We start from the raw sequence: 27204 nt of genomic DNA, 5'->3' as shown, positions 1-27204 counted from the left end.
CCTCTTTTTTGCATTTAGTATTGTCTCAGACTGTTTTGGCTCCTGGGTCAGAAAAATGTCAAATTTTCATGAAACATATTTTTTAAAATGTCTTTGGTCAGGGTGTATTCCAGCGTTTCTTTCTAGAGAACCATGAGTTCTTTGTCAAGCTGTGTCATGTCTTGTCTTTATGCTTGGTTGCCTGAGTAGCAGTGGACCTACTTTTGTATCCCATAGTGCGTTGCTGTCTGAGGCAATAAAGATGAGATGTTTTGTTTGACTTTGGCACTGAAATAAATGTTGTGTTCTCATGATAGACTTCGAGGAAAAACACTTGGACAAACATCAATATGATAAGAATTACCTCAAATGACAGAAACCATCTTTGAGAAAAATGTATTTGATGAGTAGTTTGACATCTTAATTTGGTCCATGTCCCACCCACTAATAGAAGAGGCGGGACTTATTAATTACACTGCAGCCAGCCACTAGGGGGTAATCGAGACGCTTTAGCTTCACTGTTGTCCAACTTTGAATACTGTCTATGGTTGCACGAAATTTGCGATGGCTCATGGGCTTGATGATGACCCAAACCTACTGAGGACTGTCACAACACATTCTGCTTCTAAGTAGCTTGTGAGTCTTTCACTCACTTACAACCTGATGGGACTCGTATTGCATTGGCTTATCGCAGTGATTTTCAACCAGTGTGCCGCGGCACACTAGTATGCCGTGAGAGATCGTCAGGTGTGCCGTGGGAAATTATCTAATATCTAGTGTTGCACCGAAGTATCGGCCGAACATCGGTAGCGGCAGATATTTGCCTCGTTTACCGACATCTGCACATCGGTAATAAACTTGACTTTCACCGATATCATTGGTATTTGTGGTTAAACCGCTGGGCAGGTGCCGCGGCTGGGGGAGCAGTCGCCCTCCTCTCAATGCCGCCGGAGACTCGGCGTGCGGCACGCCTCAAGGTTTTTTGGGGGGGGAGGTCCTATTCCGCTGTGCCTCACGGCGTCAGTGGTGCGGGGTGCTTTCTTTCTCTTGGACCGCTGGGCGGTGTCCGTCGCCGGTGCGGAAGGCGGGCCGTTGGAGGGGACCGGGTACGGCGGTCGGCGGCAGCGACTCTGGACGCGTGTCGGGCCCTTCTCGCGGATCACTTCAGCTACGGCGCCCGCTGGAGGAACCCTCCGTTCGCGCGGGGGGCCCCCTCCGGCGGTGCGCCTCGGCTGGCGCCTAGCAGCCAGAACTGGTGCAGACCAGGGGAATCCGACTGTTTAATTAAAACAAAGCATCGCGAAGGCCCACGGTGGGTGTTGACGCGATGTGATTTCTGCCCAGTGCTCTGAATGTCAAAGTGAAGAAATTCAATGAAGCGCGGGTAAACGGCGGGAGTAACTATTGGCACTCAAAACAGGTCAATCTGTTTTAGACAGGGTTAAAAGGTCCTATTTTAAATGATCCTTGTGGTATTTTGACCAAAATATGTTACAGACATTTCAATAAGACCCCAAGGAACCATATCAAATTTGATAAAATGGGTATAATAGGTCTCCGTTAAATAAAGTTTAGTTAAATCAAAGATTGTTTCATAAATCTGATTCAATTTGTGCTCATTAAAAGGTAAGAGTAAGAAAGGGCTGAAATAATTTAAAATAGTGCTTTTTAATACATTTAGAAATTATATTACTAACTATATGTATTATATGTACTGTGTTAGTCCATAGAGTGTCATTTTAGTTGGTGGTGTGCCCCAGGATTTTGTAAATGTAAAAAATGTGCCGCGGCTCAAAAAAGGTTGAAATTGATTGGTAAATTGTAATTGTTACCTGATCACATTCCTGTGCCACTAGCGTATATGTACATGGAGATAATTCATTCACATACCCACACAAATTTTCATTATTTATTTGTATAAATTAGGTAGTACTATAGTACCTTTGCTTCACTAATTTACACAGTTTTTCACTATAGGTCTTCTAAGTCTTCTAAGCTATTATATGCACTAAAAGTTACAGATGGCTTTTGGGAATGGTTGATGATGCAAACCAAGAACTGTGAGAACTGCATGATAACATTTTTCTCAAGTGAGTGTCAGGGTTTTTGGACTTTTATACCCTTCATGACCATGTAGGGTCCTCAGTGTTCCTGTTTTCCCTGTCACATGTGTGTTGACTTGATTTTTCATTGTGTTCACCTGTGCCTTGTTGGCTAGCCTTGATAAGCCAGCTGATCTTCTGTGTGTTGGCTGAGTCTTGAAATTGACACCCTACCGTTAAGTTATGTGAGTTGCTCTGAGAATCTCTGCTTTAGATGCTAATACCTGTTTTGAACCTTTTTTGTTTTTGATATCCTTTTGTTACCTGTTTTGGGGACATCACTAGTTGACTCTGTTAAATTGCCCAGACTGTGTTTTTAGTTGTCTGGAGGTATTTTGTGTTACTGTTCAAACCGTGTGGAATCCTCTGCCTGACTGAAGTAAAGAAACCTTTTTTGATTCCATCCAAGAAAATCAGCTCAGTGGTAGGCAATCTGTCTACTACACGGGAGACCCAGGTTCGAATCCCGATTGATCCTTGAGGCAAGACTCAGCAGAGACAAGGGATCCCCTATCCTCTCAGTCCCCACGGACACCGACATAGGCGGATCAACTTTATGCGGCAATGGCCAGCCCTGCATGGCTTTCAACAGACTCTGATGGATGTACTGGCTCACTTGCCACCATCAGTCCACTCTGGAGCTCCAGTGCCAACATGTGATCCACGTCCACCTGCAGAACCACGACTACCTGCTCACGAGAGGGATGACGGCAACAACAGGGACTGCCGGGCGTTTCTAACCCAATGCTCTCTCACTTTCGAACTTCGTTCCCCTACGTCATAACTCTCCTGACCGGATGGACCACAACTCTTTGGGAACAGCAGGGCCACTCCTGTGATGTCTTCAGCACCTACACGGGTGAGATGCGTCGGGTGTTTGACCATCCTTTAGGGGGTAGAGATGCAGCTAACTGCCTTTTTCCAGCTGCATCAAGGCAGCGCTAGTGTAGCTGAGTATGCTGTGCTCTTCTGCACCTTGGCAACTGAGTGTGTTCCGGCAGGCACTTGTGGACTCTGGTGCTGCTGGGAATTTCTTGGACCTCACCCTCGCCAGCAGCCTTCACCTGCCCATAACTAGCCTGGACCATCCTCTTGGCCCTCGATGGTAGGCCCTAGGGAAAAGGTACGGTAACCCATATTACCGCTCCTGTTGTTTTGTCCATTTTTGAGAAACATTATGAAAAGATTCAGTTTAATCTGATCCACTCTTCTGAGTTCCCTGTTGTGCTAGGGTTCCCCTGGTTGTCTAACCACAGTCCTCATATCAATTGGTCTTTGGGAACTGTGGTCGAGTGGGGGTCCAAAGTGCAAATCTTCTTGTCTCCTCACTAGAGCTGTGTCCTCGATTCCTAAGCCTCTTAGTCCTCTGGAATTGTCCCAAGTCCCTTCCATGTACCATGAGCTGAGTGAGGTATTTAGCAAGAGGAGGGCAACTGCCCTGCCCCCTCATAGGCCTTTTGACTGTGCTATTGATCTCCATCCAGGGTCCTTCCCTCCACGAGGAAGGATCTTCTTTTTACTGTCATCCACAGAGACTCAAGCTATGGAGGACTATATCAAGGACTCCCTGACAGCTGGAATCATTCGCCCCTCTTTTTTTCCTGCCGGTGCCGGATTCTTTTTTGTTGGGAAGAAGGACGGCGTCTCAGGCCATGTATTGATTATCGGGGCTTGAACAACATCACGGTGAAGAATCGTTACCCCTTGCCCTTAATGTCCACAGCTTTTGAACTCCTGCAAGGGGCAAATATCTTCAACAAATTGGACCTCCGTAACGCCTACCACCTGGTCCGGGTCAGGGAGGGTGACGAGTGGTAGACGGCCTTCAACACACCTACAGGTCACTATGAATATTTAGTAAAACCATTTTGGTTGTCAAATGCGCCAGCGGTTTTCCGGGGGCTCATTAACGAGGTACTGAGAGAAATGCTAAACCATTTTGTTTTTGTCTATTTGGATGACATTCAGATTTTCTCCAAATCCCTCCATGAGCACCCCCATCATGTCCGAGTCGTCTTCCAGTGCCTGCTTGAAAACCACCTCTTCGTCAAACCCGAAAAATTTGAGTTCCACGTCTCTGAGGTGTCCTTTTTGGGCTTCATCCTGTCCAATGGGAGTCTTCTCACAGATCCCAAGAAGACACAAGTCATTCGGGATTGGCCCTAACCATCCTCGGTCAAGGAGGTGCAACTTTGCCAATTTTTATAGGAAGTTCATAAGAAACTTCAGTGCTGTTGCCGCCCCCATGACCGATCTCACCAAGAAGAAGTCTGGCCCCTTTAAGTGGTCCTCATAGGCAGAGCGAGCCTTTTGTGAACTGAATGTGAGATTTTCCTCCGCCCCTATCTTGACCTTACCCGATCCCTCTCTCCGCTTTATGGTTGAAGTAGATGCGGCAGTAGGGGTGGTGCTGTCCCAGCGTCCGGCTCATGACAAACCACATCCTTGTGCCTTCTTCTCCGCTCGCCTTTCGGCTGCTGAAAAGAATTATGATGTGGGGGATTGTGAGCTCCTGGCTATTGAGATGGCCTTGGAGGAGTGGCGCCACTGGCTGGAAAGTGCCCAGCCCCCTTTTGTGGTTTGGACGGACAACCAAGGTTCTGCAGTGGGGGCATTCTTCGCGTCTGACCGGCCATCCAGGAATGGGCAGGACTCTAGAGTTCATTAAGAGGCGGTTCTGGTGGCCTAGAATGAACACGGATGTGAGGTCCTTTGTTGCTGCCTGCTCTGTCTGTGCCCGAAGCAAGAGTTCCCATGGTCTCCTTCACCCTCTACCCATCCCCAAGCGACCCTGTTCCCGCATATCCATGGACTTTATTACAGGTCTTCCCCTCTCTCCGGGAAACACTGTTATTCTGGTGATTGTCGACTGCTTTTCTAAGGCGTGTCGGTTTGTCCCCATGCCCAAACTCCCTTCGGCTCTCGAGACTGCTGTGGCTGTGTGTGGAAACGTCTTCAGGATCTTCGGTCTTCCCCTTGATTGTGGTCTCGGATCGTGGGCCCCAATTCACGGATCAGTTTTGGAGGGCCTTCTGCAAACTGATTGGGGGGACAGTCAGCCTCTCCTCTGGGTACCATCCAGAGTCCAATGGACAGACGGAGAGACTAAATCATGACCTGGAGACCACCCTCAGATGCCTGGCCCCATCTAATCCTTCGTCTTGGAGCAGGTTTGTGATCTGGGCTGAATATGCCCATAACACTTTGTGCTCCTCTGCTACAGGACTCAGTCCATTCGAGTGCCGGTTTGGGTTTCAGCCTCCACTGTTCCCCGACCAAGAGGTAGAGGTTGGTGTTCCCTCAGCCCAGAGCTTTGTCAGACGGTGCAGGCGTGACTGGTGCAAGGCCCGGTCTACCCTGCAGAGGTCTGTCCGTCAGTACCAACACCATGCCAACCGCAGCCGCAGACCTGCACCCCTTCTATGTCCTGGACAGAGCGTCTATCTGTCAACACAAGACCTTCCTCTGCGGGTGGAGTCCCGCAAGCTAGCTCCCCCGGTCCATGCGGATAAACCCAATGTTCCATGTCTCCCGCCTACGCCTGGTCGCCACGAGCTAACTGGTCCCTCCGCTCCCCAGAATCATCGACGGCGGTCCGGCTTATTCAATCCACCTTCTAATGGATTGTCGCCGGCTGGGGAGGGGTCTAAAACAGGGGTTTTCAACCAGGGGTCCGCGGCCCCCTGGTGGTCCGCGACGGCATTGCAGGGGGTCCGTGAAATTAACTTTGATATTTCAACACATTTCCAGATTACTCTTGAATATCGTGAAAAATATCTAAAATAAGAAAAATGTCTAAAATATATAAAGGTGATGAGGGGAACCTTGAAACTGGCTTGGGGCTAGAAACTGCCAGTAGTTTTCCCCTGTGCATGCATGTTAAAGGGAGATGAAGAAGAGCGGTTGAGCTGATGTAGTTTGTATGATGGGAATTTTTATTTTCCCAAAAAGAAGGCCCAAAAGGGCAGCATTAATAATGAAAATATTAAATAAATCAAAAGAGCGAAAATACAAATACTTTGCAATGACAAAAATTGATTGGCATAATAGCCAAAACAATTAATTGCAATAACAGTCAACTTTACCACGTTTGCTGGTTGAGAAACAATTTCCTAGGAGAGTTATAACACTTACGTCTATCGAGTAGCAGTTCTCCCAACAGAATGAATAGACAAGCTTAAATCGGGCCTAAGCACGCCCCTACAATTGGCACAAACCATGATTGTTATTGATCACCGTTACTTTAACGTTCTCTCAACATGTCAGCTACATGTCCGTACATTTAAGTCATTAACGTTATATATTGATGCACATATGGTTCTGAGATGCAGTACAACTACAAACAAGATTTTTCTAGATTTGTTAAGTAGATATGTCTAGATTTGTTTAAGGTTTTTAAATAAAACCAACATGGAAAACCAAATGTTAAAACTTCCTTCTATCCTCATGCACGCGCGCGTAGGCACCTCAGTGGGCCGCAGATTACTTTCTAGTCAGAATGGTGGTCCCCGGACAAAACCAGTTGAAAACCCCTGGTCTAAAATATCTGGTGGACTGGGAGGGCTATGGTCTGGAGGAACGGTCCTGGGTTCATTCTCAGCATGTACTCGATCCAGCCCTCATCAGGACCTCAACCAAAGTCATCCAGATAGCCCTCAAGGGAACGTCGGGAGACGTTCATAGGGAGGGGGGGTCCTGTCAGGGTTTTTGGACTGCTATACCCTTCATGACCATGTGGGGTCCTCAGTATTCCTGTTTTCCCTGTCACATGTGTGTTGACTTGATTTTTTCATTGTGTTCACCTGTGCCTTGTTTGCTAGCCTTTATAAGCCACCTGATCTTCTGTGTGTTTGCTGAATCTTGAAATTGACACCCTACCGTTAAGTTACGTGAGTTGCTCTGAGAATCTCTGCTTTAGATGCTAATACCTGTTTTGAACCTTTTTTGTTCTTGATATCCTTTTGTTACCTGTTTTTGGGACATTCTTATGTAACCCAGGTTAATGATTTAGAACATAAATAAGTGAATAAATTAGTTAATAAATATTATTAAAATTTACCTGAGTTAAGTTTATATTAGTTATCAAATCCATGATTTGATCTGAATAAACTGTTTAACAAAGACTAAAATGAATGTCAAAACTAATACAATAAGGATCCATATTATTAGTTTTGAAAGTAGTTTAAAGTGCACTGTTGCTTTAAGAAAGCACAGTTGCAAGAGCCAATCAGAAACAAGGTAGTTCTCCTGCTAGAAGACAGGGAGACAGAGAAAAAGAGTCTCTGGTTTGCAGCCAGTGAACTAAAGTTACTAGAAAGACTAGATTTGTACTGTTGTAAACTTTCATTTTATTTTCTAAAAGTGTTTGAGTTGTGTTCTGTCTACGTCTGTAGACTATGTTTTTTTTGGACATTTGAAAAGTGATTTATAGTTACTGAGAGATCGCGAGGAGCTTAGCATCCATGCTAACATCGTAGCTTCATGCGTGCAGTGGAATAGATGGCGAACCAACCGAGCGAGTGACCACACACTTTCCAGAGCGTGACCACACGGAACGGAGTCCTGTTCTATTGGAGGAGAGCACGTGTTTTTATGGAATTTACGGACTTACAACGTGGTCGTAAGAAAGATCGTCTGAACTTGTTAATACACACTGAACTGGATTCATTTGAAGATTTGTATGTATTATGTGTGTTATATGTTAGTGGTATTTTAAATGTGTTATATGGTAACTGTGAATTATTCTATATAAAACTACTCCCTTTTTTTATTGTTATATAAAAGAAGCCGGCATTTCAACTTATTCTATGGTGTCTTGTGTGTTCACTATATTTATATTTCAACTATTTTACTGCTCCCACGAACCTAGACTCTGGTCCTGTTTCCAACATAACTGCAAGTAGTAGTAAGTGTTACACTTAGTTGACTGTTAAATTGCCCAGACTGTGTTTTAAGTTGTCTGGAGGTATTTTGAGTTGCTCTTCAAACCGTGTGGAATCCCCTGCCTGACTCAAGTAAAGAAACCTATATTGATTCCATACAACCAAGCATTCTCTCTCTGTCTCTGTATCTGAGTCGTCACCCCTCGTAGCTCAGTGGTAGGCAATCTGTCTACTACACGGGACACCCAAATTCGAATCCCGATTGATCCTTACAGTTAGTAGCCTATCCCAATGTAGCTCAATCAGTAAATAACATCACTATGAGCAGAACAGAATTCATGAGCATTATTTTCTAAAGCATAACAAGGTCTTGTATCAGTTCTAAACCAGCTGGTAACTGCATTTCACCAAGTGAGCTAATACTAATCTCTTGACTCTTATGGATGGCTCTTGCAAGCCCAAATAAACCTGAGATACAAATAAAATTGTACGAGAGTAAAGGTATAGATGCACTAAGGATGGACTGCATTCCAATCAGCCAAACCACCTCTGGAAGTGCTGAGGAATGTATTGTGAAAGCATTGAAATGTGTAAATGCACTATGATTAAAACAACTATTTAGGTCGAAGTAATTAACACACGTGACTGTTCCGAACCAGTGACCACAGTCCTTTCCTCAGACCCACATTATACAAGACAGCTGTGGATGAAGTGAAGACGAATCGAAAACATAACCTCCTCCCCAGTGCTACACAGTCATCATTGAAACAATATCCACTTTTTTTAAATAGTTTTGTACAGAAACTCCAACACTCAATTATGTTAAGTACAATGCATAGTCCACAAATTATCAAAGATAATTTGCAACCCCCTCCCATCTGTTGAATCACTGTACCACAAACGCACTACTACAAGGGCAGAGAAAGTTATCTCTGACCCCTCCCATCTGATTCAACTTTTACCCTGTAAGAGGCGCTGCATAGACCAAATCATCCTTTTTCACAAGCAGTTATTTCCCCACAGCCATAATGACCCTGAAATCTATCATGAAGTACATACTCTAAATACTATAATTGTATGTGATATTGTCCTATCAAACCTTGTGCTCATTGTTGTCACCAATGTCTATGTCAATGTGTACGTTATTTTGCATGATAAGATGAGATCTTTCCCATGCTGTACCGAAAAGGATTTCGACTGACTTAGTTGTGTGGTCATTTATAAATCGATCATATTCAGAAAGGCAAAAAAATACGATAATTTTGCAGCATGGATGACTTCAATCTTTCTTTATCCTTTTTCTAACTATAAATTTTAGCTGCGTCTTATTTCCCTGGACTTGTACAAATGAGAGTTAAATTGTTGAGCTGTAAAATATGATTAGATTTACAAAGATTCCAATGTGGATACTTCAGACACAAATAAATACACGATGTAAATATAATGAGGTAGAGAATTTAATGCAGATCTAAATTAATTTATGGTTTATTTAAGAGCTACCTTATTTAAGAGTAAGGTAGTGTGTTGCGCTGCCAAAGCCATTGGTGGAGTTAAAGGACAAGTAGACTTAAAAAACCACAAATCAAATTATCCCTCTGCCAAGACTGTACTAGGCATAGGTCTAGGTTGCTGTATGTATTACATTCCAAAGACAATGAAAGAAAACATCAATTTGACAACATATTTATTTGCTGTTCCCATCCGGTTCCGCCAGCTGAGGGAAGTAACCCGGTTTATTGGACCAGATTTTCGGCCAATCCACCAACTTTAGTACTCAGAGTTTAAGCATTGGCATTCACCTTCAAAACCTTCAGATAAAGAATGAAATTCAAATGAATAAATTAAAGTTACTTTTGTAAAAATAAAAAACACTTTATAAGTATGGTAAACAGAAGGCAATCTTGGAAACAGACAGGATTACATGCCATAGCTTAAAAAAATTATCCAGTGAAAAGAGTGTGAGAAATCTGGAGGTGTTTGAGGAGAGATAAATGGGTCAAGGCAGAGAGGAAGTGCCACAACAAGCTTATTAGCAGGTGTATCAGCTGGGAAGCTAACAGGACACATCGCTCACTGGAATGCTGCAGTATACTCATGGTGACAGAGCAAATAATGAGTTAATAACACAAGCTATGAGATATATGTGGATGAAATGGAGAAGACACATGTGTGCATGTGTCTGAGGTACAGTATGTGTAGAAAAGACAGTATTTAACTAATTTTAGATTGTTGTATTTTTCACTTTCTTTTGTGATAAGATCAGTAATTTGTTGTGTAAATTAATAAAAAACTGTGTATTATCAAAAACTTCCATTTCTAATAAAGTTGTAGCGGTCAAGTGAATAATCTGAAATGGAACAAAGGTTAGCAGAGGTGCAGGGGATTTTTACTGCCAGCAGGTGTGGGTTGTGACACCTGTTCAAAGGTGGTCTCTGGTGGTAGGCACTAGACAGTCAACGCTCCCTTACTGCCAACATTACCGCAACAACACGTTCCTGTAGATGCATGCTGCTCAACATGAGGAGAATACGTCCCCTTCTCACTCAGAAGGCATGCAACGCAGGTTCTGGTCCAGGCTCTGGTCATCTCACGCCTAGACTATTGAAACTCCCTCCGGCAGGTCTGCCGGCTAGTGCTATCCAACCTCTGCAGCTCATCCAGAATGCAGCAGCTGAAGAAGTCTAATTTGTACCTTTTTAATGAAACTCTTGAAGAGCACCATCTTGTCCAATGGCAATATAGCTATCTTATAAAGGTATGTGACAAGCAATGACTTGTTGCATTTAAGGCAAACAGATAAAGAAGAAAGAGGAGATTGTTTGGAAGGCATGACAAGGTTTGTGCACACACAAGAGAATAATCCAACTACCATTTAGAATTGTTTGTCACCACCCTAATATCACAGTACAGACAAACAAGCAGCGTTGTTTCAAACACATGCACAAAACTACTTTACAGGTGCAACAGCTGTGCATTTGTTTTTTGTAGAACTTTGTACATTTTATTTATTTCATGATCTTATAGTATACTTTTGAGGAATATTGTGGCCCTAGTTAAAGGCAAAAAACATTATAGCAATGCTTCTTCCGGCTCATGGTCACACAAAGTTATTGTGGAAATGTGGATATGTTGTGGTCAGTGAAACTATTGTTGTCAGCAGTTTGTTGAAAGCACCTCATAGCTGCGTTCAACGGAAATGAAATGACCCTTACATTTTCAAGAAAGAAAGTACATGTGGCAACACACTATAAATCAGACAGATTAGAAATGCAGAGTATAGTGCACACCTCACACCACAGCATGTGTTCTCCCGACAGAATAAGATATCACAGTAACTGGACACCTGATGACAACAGGTGTGCCATTGAAATGAAATCTCCTGTGAAGGTGGAGGTAAAGTAGATGAAGAAAGAAGCTAAAACAAATGTGCAGTTCATCTGTTAAATCCATAGACTGCATATAAAAATGGATGACACGTCGCCACTGTACAAAAATGAAGCCAAAATATCCAGAGATACGGGAGCTGCCACCTTGTGGTGCTGATGTCCTTGGCAAAATACTGAACCCCTAAATGGCCCCTCATAAAAATGTTTGAGTGTACTAAAAATGTAAGTCGCTTTGGACAAAAGCGTCAGCTAAATGACATGTAATGTAATGTAATGTAATTTGGAATTTGAGTCTTCGAAGTAGTGATCGTTGACTGGAATCACCTTATAAAGGCCCAGCGGAGACGTGAGCTAGATCAATCGCAAGTCATTCTCAGCTGTCAATCATGACTTCTTATACAATTTTTATTGCACCAAATAACTAATTTACGATCATTTATAATTAATATATCAGAAAATTACCACTTTTCAGTGAGATAATAACTTTTACTTTGGAAAAATATAACATGTACTTTGACTTAGTAGTTTGGTCAATGTTCCATCAGCTAGAGGAGGCATGGGGTGATCCAGCCCTGTTAACAAGAATATTATCTTTTGCAGGGATATTGTTGCTTTTTATTTAACATCTTTACAACCAACTTAATAGAATAGGTTTTCATCTGTCAACAGCTGTTCAGAAATGCATGTAATCTACTGTTCTGAATCAATTTGGCGCAACACATGATCATTTTAAACTGCTGTCTGTACTGCCAAAGTTGTTATACAGAGGAGGTCAATCACTGGTCATACAAAGTGTCTGACTGATCACTAGTTACATCCAATCTTCTGCAGACACTGGCGTCTACCTTGCACACTTCTGAAAGAACAGATGTGGCCCAAAGCATCTGAACCCATCCAGTGTCGCTACACATGGAAGACTGAATCTGCTGCGGCACTATAATGTACTTCTTCAGCTGCTTCCTTTATAGACACTGTGTATTTAATGGCTTCTCTGATAAATGTTTATCCCCAGCTGTAATCAAGCTATTTTAGTTTATCAAACTTCACCAAACCTTTAACGGGAACAACGTCTGTTTCCAGGGATCACGACTGTAAATGTGGAAATTAATGTATACAGAAACTTCGATATGAACTCCACAAGTTTGAAGAAAAAAGGAGTGAGCTTACCCGACCTCTGAGGCCAGCTCCTGATCTTTCCTTTAAGTCTGCTAGTTGAGAATACATTAGCCACTTATATCATAGTACACCTGAATCTTGCTGTTTCTCAAATTGGACACTTCAGTGTGTACACAATAGGCTCTCTGCTTTAGTGCAGAGCCATGAAGTTGTTTAGGATCTTGCTCTTCACATATCAACATTTTGTTTTACCATAGACTGTAGCATATATAACGATGCCAGACACATCTCCTGTTGAGCACAAATTGAGCCAAAATACCGCCGTTGTGCTGCGTACCGCATTTTTTGTTTTTAACGTCATTTGCACCCAAAATGTATCCAGTAGCGAACAGGAGATGAAGTCATGATATCAAAGTTCCTCCTATACATGAGTTCAACTAATTGTGAGCCAGTCGCAGTTTTAATCATGACCTTACACCTACGTTTTTATATCATAAACTAGCTAACTGAAACCAAACGTGCTGGAAAAATTGCTTAAAAAGCCTGCATATACCTGCTAATTTTGGTGTTAAAGAGATACAATTTATTAAAGCTGAAGTCAGTGACTTCTGGTCACATCAATAAGATCATATTTTTCAATTCAATTCAATTTTATTTGTATAGCACCAAATGACAATATACAGAGAGAGGAGAGAGAGACTTGCTTGCCATATAAAAAACGTTGTCGTCCTTTCTTTACATAACGATATGACTGGGTTATGATTCTCTGAATATAAAGATAAGCTGCTAGACATCTCCAGTGTCTAGAATTGTACAAAACTTGACGTAGCTGTTGTTTAATACAGTCCATTGTTGTCCTTCTCGTATTACAATTTGTCATATCAAGGCATCTTCTTTTTAAATGTCAAATTGAATCTTGTTACTGTGAATCAATTAGATAGAAGAAATGTGTCATATATTATACACAGGTCACACTCATTGTGAAAAAGCGGATTTAGAGTGACTGCAGTCTGTTAATTATTATTTTATCAATAGTATTCGTAACTGATCATAGTGAGCTTCTCAAAGTCCATCTCGTCTAACTTGCTCTAATAGTATATTGGTGGTTAGTGTTCAGGCTGTACATGGGAGTAACTGAATGGTTTGTCATAGATGACATGCAGCAGACTAAAGCCCTTCATCTGCTGCCAGTGTCACATGTGGACTTCACTGAGTGAAGCCTGCAAACTCTCTACTCTGTAACTGAGCCTCAGTGATAAACTCAAGTGCTCAACTGTCAAACCCACCGACCAATCGTGGACGCTCCTTGTATTTAATGAGAGCCTGGAGGTATCTGAAGCATACATATAGCCATATGCGTGTGCGTGCGGTCGTGCGTCTGTCGGCCCCGCTCACGAGCGCCTGTGCTCCTTTAAATGGCGTACGCTGGTGCTGAGTAGAGGGCGGACCCTAGTAGCGCGCTTGCATGTGCATGTATTTATATGTGCGTGTGCGCGCGCGTGCGCCTCTCGCTTGCCTTCACTGCAAGTCGCACGGAGCTGACGGTGGCTTTTGTGCGTATGATGCACCGTGCTCGACGCACCTGTGCGCACAATAAACCCAGCCCGGTACCGCCTGGTCCCCCTCTTCCTCCTCCTCCTCCTCCTCCTCCCCCTCCTCCTTCTCCGCCGCCGCCGCTCCAGCACCGTGAGCATCTCAAACACACCAGCCTGGATTTTACCAAACTACGCCTCTGTGGAGTTTACAGCTGGATTTTAGCACTTGGATACTCTCGGTGGTCTGTGGAGGTAAGGTCAGTAGCGTCGTCTTATCTCACTCCAACCTGTTCACGTCGGTTTTGCGCGTAGAGAAAGCCTCACTGTCTACTGTTACGGGGCAAATAAAAATAATAATAATGATAACAATGATAATAATAATATTAATACATAAGCAGCTTCTAGAGGGAATATGCGGCAGGAAGGGGCTCGACTTGTCCGCTCCCGGTGTGCAGGTGTCGCGGAACTTGCCACTTTGTCCGGACTTTTTTTTGCCTCCCAGTTTGAGGGGATCAGGAACGAATGGATGCAGGTCCGAGTCTCCTTGAAGGAAGAGAGGAGTGAGGCGGAGCATTTCTGCCATGTTGGCCTGTGAAGTCTCCCTGTGCAGGAGAGTCAACCTGACAGGCGGGTTTAGCATTACACACGTCCTCTCCGCTGCCCTGAGGCGATGGCTTTCATTGTCATACAGTTTTAATTTAAAGGACTTTTTGAATCATCCATTTTATTTTAAAATTGTGTTTATCATATTTTTGCAAATGCGCCCATGAAGCGTTTGAAGCCTCCTGTGTGTGAAATATAAAGCACCAGCCAAGAAATGAGGGGAGTGAGTGAAGCAGCGACCTGCCGGACCTCCTCCACCTTGTTTTTAGGTGGATGAATAATAGATAAGGTGAACTCCAGGTGTCCAGTGTCCGCGCATTGTTCTCGTCTGCAGCCTCATTTTAAAAAGCCAAACAAATGCACACTGAAACGGCGCGCACGTTTCACTCGTCCGCCCGGCGCGCACGGCTAATGCCTTCTTTAAATATAGATGGTGTATTTAATGTGTAACGTGATCCTTCAGTACTTATGACATGCAGTCTGATACATGACCTTCTGTGTTCACGGAGATGGACCGCGGGTACGAGCGGAGGCTGCGCGCCGCGCTACAACCACCACATTCCTCCATTATCCCTCTTCCTCTCCGTTTGCATAGATATGAACCAAAACGTGCTCCTGCAGTTTTCATACATTTACCACGTTCGACAAACGAATGTCTTTTAAATTGAGACGTCTGAACATTAATTTTATGATCAAATTTGCCGTAAGTATCGAAATAAATGTAACCAACCTGAGATAATTTTTGGAAACCGGATGATATAATTATTATACGATTTTTATTATTCTTTCTATTTAATAAATTAAAACAAATAATAATGATTTGGATAATTTCAGTTCCCTGGAGGATCAAATGGCGTCCTCGGGGAGGTTCGATGCTCTGCTCTCAGCAATCTGCATCTCGTGCTGCACGTTTCAGCCGCTCAACTTTTTTTTTTCGCCCACACCTGAACAGGCACAGTGGGGCCTGCTGTGTGCACCAGCCTCCGATAGAGATCTCATTTAAATCAGCGCACTGCTATTTTTTTTTAACAATTTCCCATTTGCATTGCGTCGAATGCAGCATGTCCATTAATACATCAATTATTGTCATTGCAGGAGAATCAGAGGCCTCGTGCGTTGCGCCATAGAATCAGCCACTATACTTTGCCGCAAAATAAGCAGTGACACGTCCGGGCCTCGGTGCTCTCTGCGCCTCGGCTACGCCTTTTCTCTTCCCATCCACAGAGATATTGAGCACCTCCACTCTTAGCTGATGCAAATTCACGGCGAGAGGATGACAATTCGATTTTTATTAATCGCTGCAGCACATTTTGATGTGAAGAGTTAATAGGATTAGATGGTTCTCGTGCGTTTATATGTGTTTATGCAGAGGGAATTCCTAATCAGGCTCCTAATCCCCCCCCCCCCCCCCCCCCCTCAAAAAAAGTGGATTCAGAATGGGTGTGACCCAGCCAGAGAATGCGTCTTCTTCTTCTTCATCTTCTTCTTCGTCTCCCTCTTACACAGGGCCCAAAGATGCTCGATCACCTGCTTCTGTAAAACGAAGATATTCCAAAAGAGACGGTTTAATTTGATGTCTCATGTTTCTTTTTGTTATATTATCCAAACCATATTAATGTAGACTTAAAACAAGAACATTATTTTTGATGCATTGCTGAGATAGAAATCCAATACATTTCTTTCTATGAACATATGATTATAGATCATATAGACTAAGATATAAATACAGACGAAGCTATTTTATATCTAATTCGTTTCTGAGCGTATATCGTGCTAACATGTACGGTGCTCGTTTTCTGAAAAATGTGAAACCACCATATTTAATTTGCCTCCTCCCTCCACCCTCACTCTCTCCCCCTGTATTTTTAAGATGGGGGCTGGGATGGGGGCTGTTTTGGGTAATTTGGCTGTTCCCCTTTTTTTTCTCCTGGTTGGCAGCCGATTAACTGCGCTGACAAATCAGGCGCAAAAAGCCAAGGGCTCTCAAGGTAACACTAATCCCTCTGGGCGGGGAGCGTCAAATATTACGCAGGATTTTTGGAGAATGCTCCTTTCTTTTAGAATACACACCCACGTTCTCTTTTTAATGTCCTTCTTTTCTAAAGATGTAATGTCTGTATCTTACAAAAAACTACCACCTATACCGATTTGATTAATTCCTTTTATTTTAATACATATGAAAATATAAAACATCTAAACGACATTGAAATGCTGATTATCCAAACGGAGAATTGTAAGATGCACAGACGATGAAAAATAAAACAAATCGCATGAAAAACGATTGTTTGATGAAAGAGAAAAAAAAGTGATCGGCAGAGTGAGTGGCAGTGTGACGTTATATGTGGTGGTTGTGAGGAAAAAGGCGAGGTATTTGTGGGTGTGTTCACTGGTGGAGTGTGTAGTGATTTGTGAGTGTGTGTAACAATACGAGTGTGTGAGTGTGTAGAAGTGTGTGCAGCTGATGTAGAAGTGTATGTCCAGGTGTTTGGTTAGTTTTTGTGTCTGCAGTCTTTTTGTGCATGTGCGTGCAGTTATAAATGTGGTGTGTATAATTCGATTTTTGTGGTATGTGTCTCTTATATATGGTGTGGTCTATATGCAGATGTCAGTATGGTGCAGGCATGTGTGTGTGTGTGTGTGTGTGTGTGTGTGTGTGTGTGTGTGTGTGTGTGTATGCAGGCGTTTGTGGGGTGCTGGGTGCTCTCTAACTGGGTGATGTAATGCCGTGAAGGGTGCTGCAGCAGAACCACAGAGCCCAGAGAAGGCGTGTCCTGCCTGCAGAGTAGCTGGATAACAACACGGTGCCCACGCTCCACACATAGCCAAAATAACACCTCCCCACCCACAACCACACAACCCTCCATCCCTCACTTCCACGCATCTTCCCTTTGGACATGTACCATCCTTTTCCTGGTCTGATTTTTTTAGCCCTGTCTGTGTAAAATGAGCAGCAGAGGCAGAACACATTAAGATACATTGGTCACCACTACAGTGATAGATACAAAAATGTTGATAACGATACATAATTCCCTTATTTAGATATCACTCAAGGATCAGCTGCTTGATTTCTAATTGAAAAAATCAGTTTCTATTGTATAACTGTCAACCTGCTGATCAATGTCGTCATGTCTTTTGAAATTTAGGGCATGTGTAAGAAGCTGGGGGACATCCTTTCATTATATCTCTTCCTGAAATGTGGTGACTGTTCACTTTATCCATTTGATTAAAAACGGCTGATGATAAACTGAGGATATTTTAGTCAGCTATTCATTTTGCATTGTTTTATTTTCTAAATAGAGTCTAAATAGAAGAATTTTTAAATGTATTTTAGTTGATGATTTTACTTGGTGTGGTCATTCTGACTGACTCATGTTATGTAATGTTCTTTTTAAGAGTCTCCTTTATATTTTATATAATCTCAGGGAATATTAGGCCACTGAACAGGATTCTCTGATGACAGTAATTGTTATATATATATATATATATATTTCTTCTGATCTGTGTACATTTTAATAATTTGAGTCGGCCAAAAACAGTCTTCTTGTTCTTTGTCATTTATCCATAATCAGCCTCAACAGCATTTCCACTGTCTTTCCTCTATCACAATCCATACACAACATATTGTCAAGGTGATACAAAATTACGAACAATGTGCAATGATGGAGATTGTCATTCAACACTCATCCCATGGTTTATTACTTAAAATCAATGTAATGAGACCAAAAAGATGGAAATCGGCCTAAGATGGTCGCTCAATGCTGCTGTGTGTGCCCACAGACGTTTGTGGCGGGCTTGAAGTGTGTGTTTGCAACGTGATGAAGAGCGAAGAGGACGAGTAACGTGGGGCAGGGCTGTTTCATGAAATGCATGAGTGGGAGTGGATGAGGTGGAACATCCCTCCTTCTTTCTCTGTCTCTCCCCCTCTCCCTCTCTCTGTTTTCACTCATCTTTTCTCTCCTGTCAGACTGCATGTCCTGCTCAAATCCTTTTGTCGCCCGCTGCAGCATCGCAGACCTCTTTGAGGCTACTGTAAGATGTAAACCAGAGTGTCATATTTTGAAGGCCTGGAGGACATTTTGTCATTGCATCCGGATGTGTCCATGTGTGTGTGTTTGAGAGAAAGAGAGAAAGAGTTCAGGGCACCTGCAGTGAAATTACTGGCAAGTGGAATCCATTTAAACACGAAAGGGCCTACCAGTGGGATGCTTTATTTGCATTTACACGCACACACACACTCACACACACACACACACACACACACACACACACACACACACACACAAAACTCTCCATCCCAGGTCGCGTGGTTGTTAATAGGATCCAGAGTGCCACTGCCTTTTGTCAGTGTGTGTATGTGGACTCGTCCCTGTGGGGTTTGTCAAAGGCGCCTTTCACTGAGAACAATGATTCATGCAGTTTAGCCTTTTAACCCCCGATGGTCTACAAAAGACGTGCACGCAGACACACACACACACGCTGAGGCAAGCTGAAAGTGATGCCTGAACAAGTCTTTCCAACACTAGTGTCCAGTATTTACATGCTTTAAATGTAGAGTGTGTATCAACCATTTCAGATTTATCTGATATCAGCAGAGAGTAGAACTGAAGGAGGCCGAGTTAAGATATGTAATGTGGGGGGGAAACTACTGCTACTTAACATAAAAGGAAAATTATGTTATTTTGTAAATGTCAAAATAATTTGTTGAGAGAACAGACAGCTCAACTTTGACTCCAATTAAGGCCAATTATATGATTTAAATAGGACAGAGGCTGGAGACAGTTTTCAACACAACTGACTATTCTAATGCACATTAAATAAGCACATTAATACAGTATTTACGAAAACCCAAAATTTAAATAAACATATGTTTGAAAGAAAACAATAATTTATTTGAAATAATAATTAATTGAGTTGAGCTGAGTTTATAATTATAATTAAAGCCAGATATTAATTATTGTTTAGGTAAAATCTTGCTGCTAATGGTCAGTCTGTAATAAATGGCATACAATTAATAAAAATCAACATTGTTTTAACATATGCTAATAAATTGTACTGATTCGGATAATCCTAGAATATAATCCAAATGATTCAATTGAGGAGGAAAATGTGATGTCAGAGCTGGAGAGCACTTATTGGCTGATATATTTCACTTTATAGAGGCTTGATAAGCAGCTTCACATGTATAGATCCAAACCTCAGGCACTGGGAGGGAGGCTCTGCTCAGGTTTGATAACAGCTCTGAATAAATAAAAATAAATCTCATGGTTGGCAGAGCAACATATATTTCTAATATATAAATCTAGATAGATTTAAAATAATTATACGTCAGTGCTACACACTACAGAAATACAGGTTTAATTTATTTAGTATAATTTCTTTTAATTAGAAGTTGACAATTAATGGATAATTACCCAGTTCATGTGGACTGACATAACAATGTTTGATTTTCATCTCAGTAGGGCTGAGAAAAAGTATTATCAAATAAATGTTTCTTTGATTGCAATAAATTGGCCATTCATCTAATAACACTTTAAAATATATTTTAATAAGGCTCCGGGGTGCAGAGGATGATGAAACATGTGACAGTCCCTTTTTTTTATAGCTGATAGTCATCCAAAGCACTTGCATGGCTGAAGTTTTATCTGATTGTTGTCAACTCCTCATGTCAGTGTTGCTTAGTGACCATCTCAGTCTTGATGTGATGGAATCAAGTGTTTATTCCTAATAGTAAAGCAAAATCAGGTCATGTGAAATTTAGGTTTGACGTGTACAATCTGAAAACCGCATGTCCCTGTGTCATGTGAATTTATAACATGTGAAGTGTTTCACATGTAACATGGGCTTTTCTTTTTTGTTTCAAACATAAATGGCACAACAGATTTTATGTGATCATTAAATCCGACTTTATCACAATGTGCTTGGTCATTGGTTAAGAAAGGTGTTAAGTGGGTTTGGAGTCTGATTTGATTGAAAAATACAAAAATGTTCCTTGTTTTAATATTGTCCAGAGAGCACAACTTTTGAATTGCTAACAACAGTCATCCTGACTTTTGCAGTATAAAGGTTCATCACTTCATCGTTCAAGCCACACTACCTACCTGTATCAAAAGGAAGCATAGTTCCCCTCAATGAGCCAACAACACCTGGAGAGTTTTGCTGTAACAGAAAAATTGTAGCTCAAAACTTGCATAAACATCACCTTGAAATATAACTTAAAGCTGTCTTTCATTAATGATTCTCGCACATGACTTGATTCACATTCATTGACCAGCAGTTGCTCTCTACTGTTCTGTGCTGTGAGCAGGTGTAGGTAAATCTCTCACATGGTTTTTCATTGTACAACACTTTAGCAAAGGCATTGTGGCCTCACTCAGCTTTGGTTGCGAGATGAGTTGGTTAGGGTTGGTGCCTGTCAGCTCTGTTTCCATGCAGGGCCACTGTGTTACAGGTCAGGATGATTATACCCTGTTGCAAGTCCTGTGTCCTTAACACGTCATGAGATTAAAAGCGATGTTTGTCTCATTGATAGTGGGCTAACATTATTTCTGTATAAAGATGCTAATTAGAATTTCTAATGTACCTAAGTACCTCTGTCAAGGGTAAATCTGCTGAGGAGAGAACCCTATTGACAACACAAGGACAAACTCTTATTTAGTGAACCATGTTGCATTGGGTCGGTATTCCGTATCTTCCACTGTACAGAGATATTGTTTAACTCTTCCTGCAGTTGTATTCTCTTTTATTTATGTAAAACTCATGGTATAGGAGGAACAGTTTTTCATTTTTTATTTGAGGCTATTGCATGAGACAATGAAGAACCCTAATATCTTGAGGTCTTGAGTATCAGGTGCTTGCGGAGGGCACACCTGTCTTGATGTCTAGGATACGTCACTTTCCATTGATCACACACTTCAGTACCAGTCTTAATCAATGGAGGTACTTGGATGTGTTGCCTTTTTGTCAAGGAACAGTATCAGACCAGCATTGTGATCCTCTGGTAATTAATTGTCTCTCATTCTGTTTTTATCTACATCCATACTAAATGCTCTTGCATAATGCAGGGCAACATTGTTCACCAGTGTTACTGTAAGCAGCAGCCAGTAAGGCACTTGTTTTCTTCTTTCTCCATCATGAGGACCTTTCCTTCATTATTTCCCTCTGAATTGAGTGTCCTACACTTCACTGAGCCAATTACAATACGCAAGGCAAGTGTGATATATATACACGTACCACATACAGAAAGACATATGTAGAATGAATAGGTGAATGAGAGGGGAGCTAGAGTAATTCCAGTTTTCAAAGATGTTCCAAGTATATTCACTGATTGTTTTCAGGGTTTTCGAGGGTTTCTACAAATAGTGTAGCGTAGATCTTGATCCATTTCTGATGTCTCTCTGCTCCAATTAGTCTTGGCTGATCAGCTCTTAGACGTATGCATTTTCCTGAAAGACAATGCGGACCAAACTGTACACTGTATAGTTGCATTCAACTTGAAGACGATATTGTTTTAAAACAGTTTGATCAGTAGGTCTCTTTGAGATTGAAATTTTAAAAGAAAGACCTGAAAAGAAAGATTAGAATCAGACAACCATACAAGCAGCTGATAAAATACCACGAATAAGAACAATTGCTAGCCTCAAAAATAAATACCAGATGACAAAGTTTTCTATAAGCTTCATAGAAATTGGTAATAGAGAATGAAGATACCCAGCTTGAGGGCTGTTTGCAGTTCAAAGAAAAGATGGAAGTTTGAATTGTAAAGCTTTATAGATAATTCCTTCTTCTCATTAGGGAAGTCTGTCCAACTTTGTGATACAAAGTGAGCAATGATGAGTATGAACTTTTTCATTTGTGATAAAGTGTAATGCAGTATGATAAGCAGGGTTTAACTGCTGAATGAATGATAGGGCAGTGGAACAGTATGGAATATATCTGTGAACAAGTGCAGATATTAACGTCAACTGAACAGTAGTTTTAAGACAGCCGTTGACTCTATGTAGAAAAACTGGATTGATTTTACATTTTTTGTTATCTATATGTAAAACAATGATATGATTGAGTGGAAATAATTGTAAAGCCTTAAAGGCGGATTTAATCATCTGCATAAAAAGTGATGTTAAAGCACTGATGGTTTGACTCAGCACCACCAGCCACAACAGTCCTTGGTTCTTTTGTCAGGTGGGGACTAAACCATGAGGACAGCATTTAGCCCTAAACACTGCAGTTAGAGTAGGGTTTTTATGTTCAACAATATCAGATGATTTTAAAAATTCAATAAAGAAAGCCACACAAAACATGAGATTAGATAAAATATCAAAAGATATACAATTGTTTAATTGCAAAAGTAGAGCTGCCTGAACCTAGGATCTTAAAGCAGCCATAACTTACATTTGTATAATATTCATCAGGTTGTTTTTTGAAACACTGATTGAGATGCAGGTTGAACGATTAAGTGTTAACACTTTGCAATAGTAGAGTTAAATGTAGACATAGATCAGAACCAAAGAGACGTGCAACTGTTATATCTCTTAACATTTGATGTCTGAACATTTGAGGAAACAATCATTGTTAATGTGTTTGATACATGAGTTGTATCTACTTCTTTTCACTATAACATCAATGAACTTTGGCATTGTTGCATGGGTGCCAAACCTTTTACTTTGTGTTTTGACAGTTTAAATGATACATTTAGATTACTTCAGGACACAACGTTTAAAAAATGTTTCCCCCATCATATCAATATCGTATCATATGATCATATCAAGGTAGATTGTATGTAAACAAAATAGAAAAACTTGACTTTGCATCAGTACTTACTGGGGTTTTACTGTGCCTCTTAGTATTCACCAGGATTGAGGAGAGAGCCGTCTCTCCCGGCTGGTCATCAGATAAAGCCAGTCTGCCTGGCTGACTGATAGTCATGCACTGCCATGAGAATAATGAGACTAATTTACCCAGCAGATGACCGATAACTCCACAACCTTTGTGGAGGGTAGAGAAAAATGCAGCACCATCACACACACTTTTAATTAGGATTGGTGGCTGCCAACAGTACAGTAGACTGCATGTTAGCTGTGAACAGTCCACTGCACTGATTCTATTTTTAAGAGTGTTTTTAAAACACACATTGGTTTCCTGACAGCAGAGTCATGCATATGTGGGCTACTTGTACTGTCCATCAAGACACTGAGATCTTAGAACTTAGAGTTGGGGTCCTCAGGGAGTTTACTTTTTACACGGAGGGATATTGAATGTCCTGATTACAATATGTGTTTGCCCTGCTATAAGTCCAATAAACAAATAAAAAAATAGCCATCACTTTCTCTACCAGTTTTATTCTTGACTATGTGTGGTGATGCAGTTCACAGATAGTTTTTAAAATATATGAAATTCCTGTTCTTCTTAAATTAAGTTTTACTATTACCTGAAAAGTCAGTGTTACACACCTTAATAATAACACAACTACATGTCAAGTTTTAGGAGCACATCGGGGAAATTTGCTGTTGGGAAATAAAGAATTGTTGTGATTTCATCATTAATCATTTGAAAAATCAAAATCTCTTAGATGTGATATATCTAAATCATGCTTAGCTCCGATGCCTGTGGAAAATAGCCCATAGCTGATTGGCAAGTGGATGCCACCTCAAGCTGTTGTTCTTGTAACAATTTAAAGTACTCTTAATCAATGTGGGCGAGATATAACAACTAATATTTGACTGGTTGATGGAGGTACAGTTGTTTGATACTTAAGATTCCATTCATTCCATAAATGAATATTGTTGGATCAACCTAAAAAAATAAATACTTTTTCAACTTATAAAGTTGTATTATCACAATTGCCAACTTTAATTTGAAAGAACTCAATTCACTTGTTTGAATTGCACTGCATTTTCTCAGTAGTTCAAGCTAGCACCACCTTGACCTGATACAATGTGACCCATTATTACGAACAATAAAAATGAACTCCGAGGGCATCTTTGTATTTCACATGGTGATAAATCTATAGCTGCTCAGGTTGTTTGGTCTATATCAATTTACCGTTTTTTGTGTTAGCAAAATGATACAAAATAAATGAACAAATGTTGTAGATTACAAATGTGAAGTAGCATTAAAATTGAAATTGTATAATATACATAAGGGTTCTTATGTATTATTATTATAATATTTAAAAAAAATTGTATAGTACATTAAATCCCATGTACACACATATGTAACTTTTTGTTAGGATTGTGCACATACTACCATCATGGGGTTTAGATGCAAGAATGCATCCGGGATGTGTTCTCTATTGTTATTACTGTTATTAATATTCATATTATCAGTGGAATGGATGGTGATGAAGCCATTGTAACTCTCTGTTCCTCTTTTTTTGACAGTGATGGAATTGAGAGAGGCCAGCGGATCCCTTGTGAGCTCAATTTCCCAGCAGACAACATGAAGGAGGAAATTCTACTCGCCCTGATAGACAGAGAGGTCCATCCCATCAGACCTTACACCATGAGTGTTGATAACATCTCTTTTGAAGAGTAAAAAAACAAATTTAAACATCACCACCTCCTCCCCTCTCCCGGTCCTTTCATTTACCCTACAGAGGAAAACAACAATTCCTTCACACGACCACCCTGCAACTACTGGACAATTCACAGATGTAACTGACCTTACGACTGTTAACTTCAACGACTGTTCTCCTGCTACTGCCCTTTTCCTTTTATATATATATATATATATATATATATATATAAATATATATATATATATATACATATAGTGCACATACTGTTATAAAGCTGTGGATCCCTGTAACTCAGTCTAGCTACCCTAAGGTTTCAATCTGATTGAAATCCCCTCAGATACCTTTTTGGATGAATAGATTCTTCGCAGCTATGGATCTTGTAGGTTTTTCTATCAGGCTGCAAATGTTCCTCAGCACATGTCTTGGACTGGAATTTTTAGGCACTCCAGGTCAGTGGGCACGCTACCTGCGCTGGGACGCCAGCACCCGCGGTGACCTTAGCTTCCAATTCAAGACAGAGGCCTCAGAGGCACTGATGCTGTATTTCGATGACGGAGGCTACTGTGACTTTCTGCAGCTGTCGGTGGTGGAGGGCCAGCTGCAGCTGCGCTTCAGCATCGACTGTGCCGAGACCACAGTTGTGTCAGACAGACGGGTGGACGACGGCAGCTGGCACTTTGCCACTCTGAGCAGGTATAACCTGCGTACAGTGCTGGTACTGGATGGCCAGGCCACAGCTGATGAGGTGCGGCCACAGCGACAATTCATGAAAATAGTCAGCGACCTGTTCCTGGGTGGAGTGCCTCAGGATATCCGCAACGGTGCACTCACTCTGCCCACAGCGCGAAACATGCAGCCCTTCCAGGGCACAATTACAGACCTCAAATATGGCATCTCGCAGCCCCTGTTACTGGGAAGCCTCAAGGTGCCCCTGGAGTCAGAAGGATGGTGCACTGTGAACCCATGTGAGAATGGTGGTACATGCTCAGTGGTGGATGGAGAGCCCATCTGCGACTGCTCCAAAACCGAGTACAGGGGCCGCTTCTGCAATGAAGGTAACTCACACATTTCCCTCTGATAGATTTTATAATGTTAATCCATACCTGTGAAATGATGCAGCTGATTTCACCTGTCAGACTGTTCAACGTAAATGTATTTGTCATGTTACAGTATATGAATGTTAAAGATCAATCTCATGACTTCAGACACTTGCCTTTTTATCTCTCTAGTCAATGGATTAGTTTCTGTTATCTCTCATGGTTTCATGGGCTCAAAGAGGTTTTGGGGCTTCTTGGCTCTCTCTATATAATATAATAATAATATTATCCCTATATTTATTGGTGGATGCGATGTATGTGTGTGTGTGAGAGAGAGAGAGACTGAGACTGTAAATCAAAAAGCTAATCTAAGCATGGTTAGTCAGTGAGGCGCAGGTTAATGGCGTCGCTCCTGCAGGCAGTGATAAGGATGCCTTTACAGAGAATGAGGCCTCCTGAGCCCCCTTTCTTCACCCAATCACAAGATGGCAGGTGTTTTATATCAAATCCTTTTGTGTTGAGAATTTTCCCCAAGCTGTGTTTCCTTGGCTCTACAGCTGGCTTCACCCTCACCAAAATTGATGTCTATTAAAAGAAAGCCCTTTACTCTTTTCCCCCATGTATTTCCTCCGTGCAGGCCAAATGTAAGGCACTTTCACCTGCTTTATGTAGGAACTTGGATTTCTTGTAATTTGATCAATCCTGAGCACAGAACTCTCTGTGATAATGCCTGTTTGGTTGTGGAAATCAGTGAATGTGCACTTGCTGCATAAAATGGATCCAGGCACCTCTGCTCGGTAAAAAACTCTCAACATGAACTTAATTATTCACAATCAATACCACGTTTTCCAGCAAATGAGGAGTAAACAATAATATTGCCTCTCAATAAGATAATCAGCGCCACTTAAATAAGAAATCTGCTGTACTCTAATGAGTTTATCCAATGAATTAATTTAGATCACAGGTATTTTCTTTTAACATATTTGTTATTTTAACTCCATCTTTCCTCCAATTTCTAATGCTGAACCTTTTGGAAATATGGAAATTACAT

The 27204-nt window shown here is 41.5% G+C and overlaps 1 protein-coding gene across 1 annotated transcript in view; it reads left to right on the top strand.

Moving 5' to 3' along the window:
• Positions 1 to 13994: 13994 nt before the first annotated feature.
• The window catches only part of nrxn3a (neurexin 3a), a 174826-nt gene continuing 161616 nt past the window's right edge, over positions 13995 to 27204 (top strand). The window contains exons 1-2 of the mRNA XM_053435201.1: positions 13995 to 14252; positions 24980 to 26171. Of these exons, the coding sequence (XP_053291176.1) occupies positions 25466 to 26171 (706 nt within the window). The 5' untranslated portion in view covers positions 13995 to 14252; positions 24980 to 25465. The remainder of the gene's footprint in view (positions 14253 to 24979; positions 26172 to 27204) is intronic.

Source organism: Pleuronectes platessa, chromosome 11 (genome assembly GCF_947347685.1).
Source record: "Pleuronectes platessa chromosome 11, fPlePla1.1, whole genome shotgun sequence".
Taxonomy (NCBI): Eukaryota; Metazoa; Chordata; class Actinopteri; order Pleuronectiformes; family Pleuronectidae; genus Pleuronectes; species Pleuronectes platessa.
This window is presented reverse-complemented; position numbering and strand designations above follow the sequence as displayed.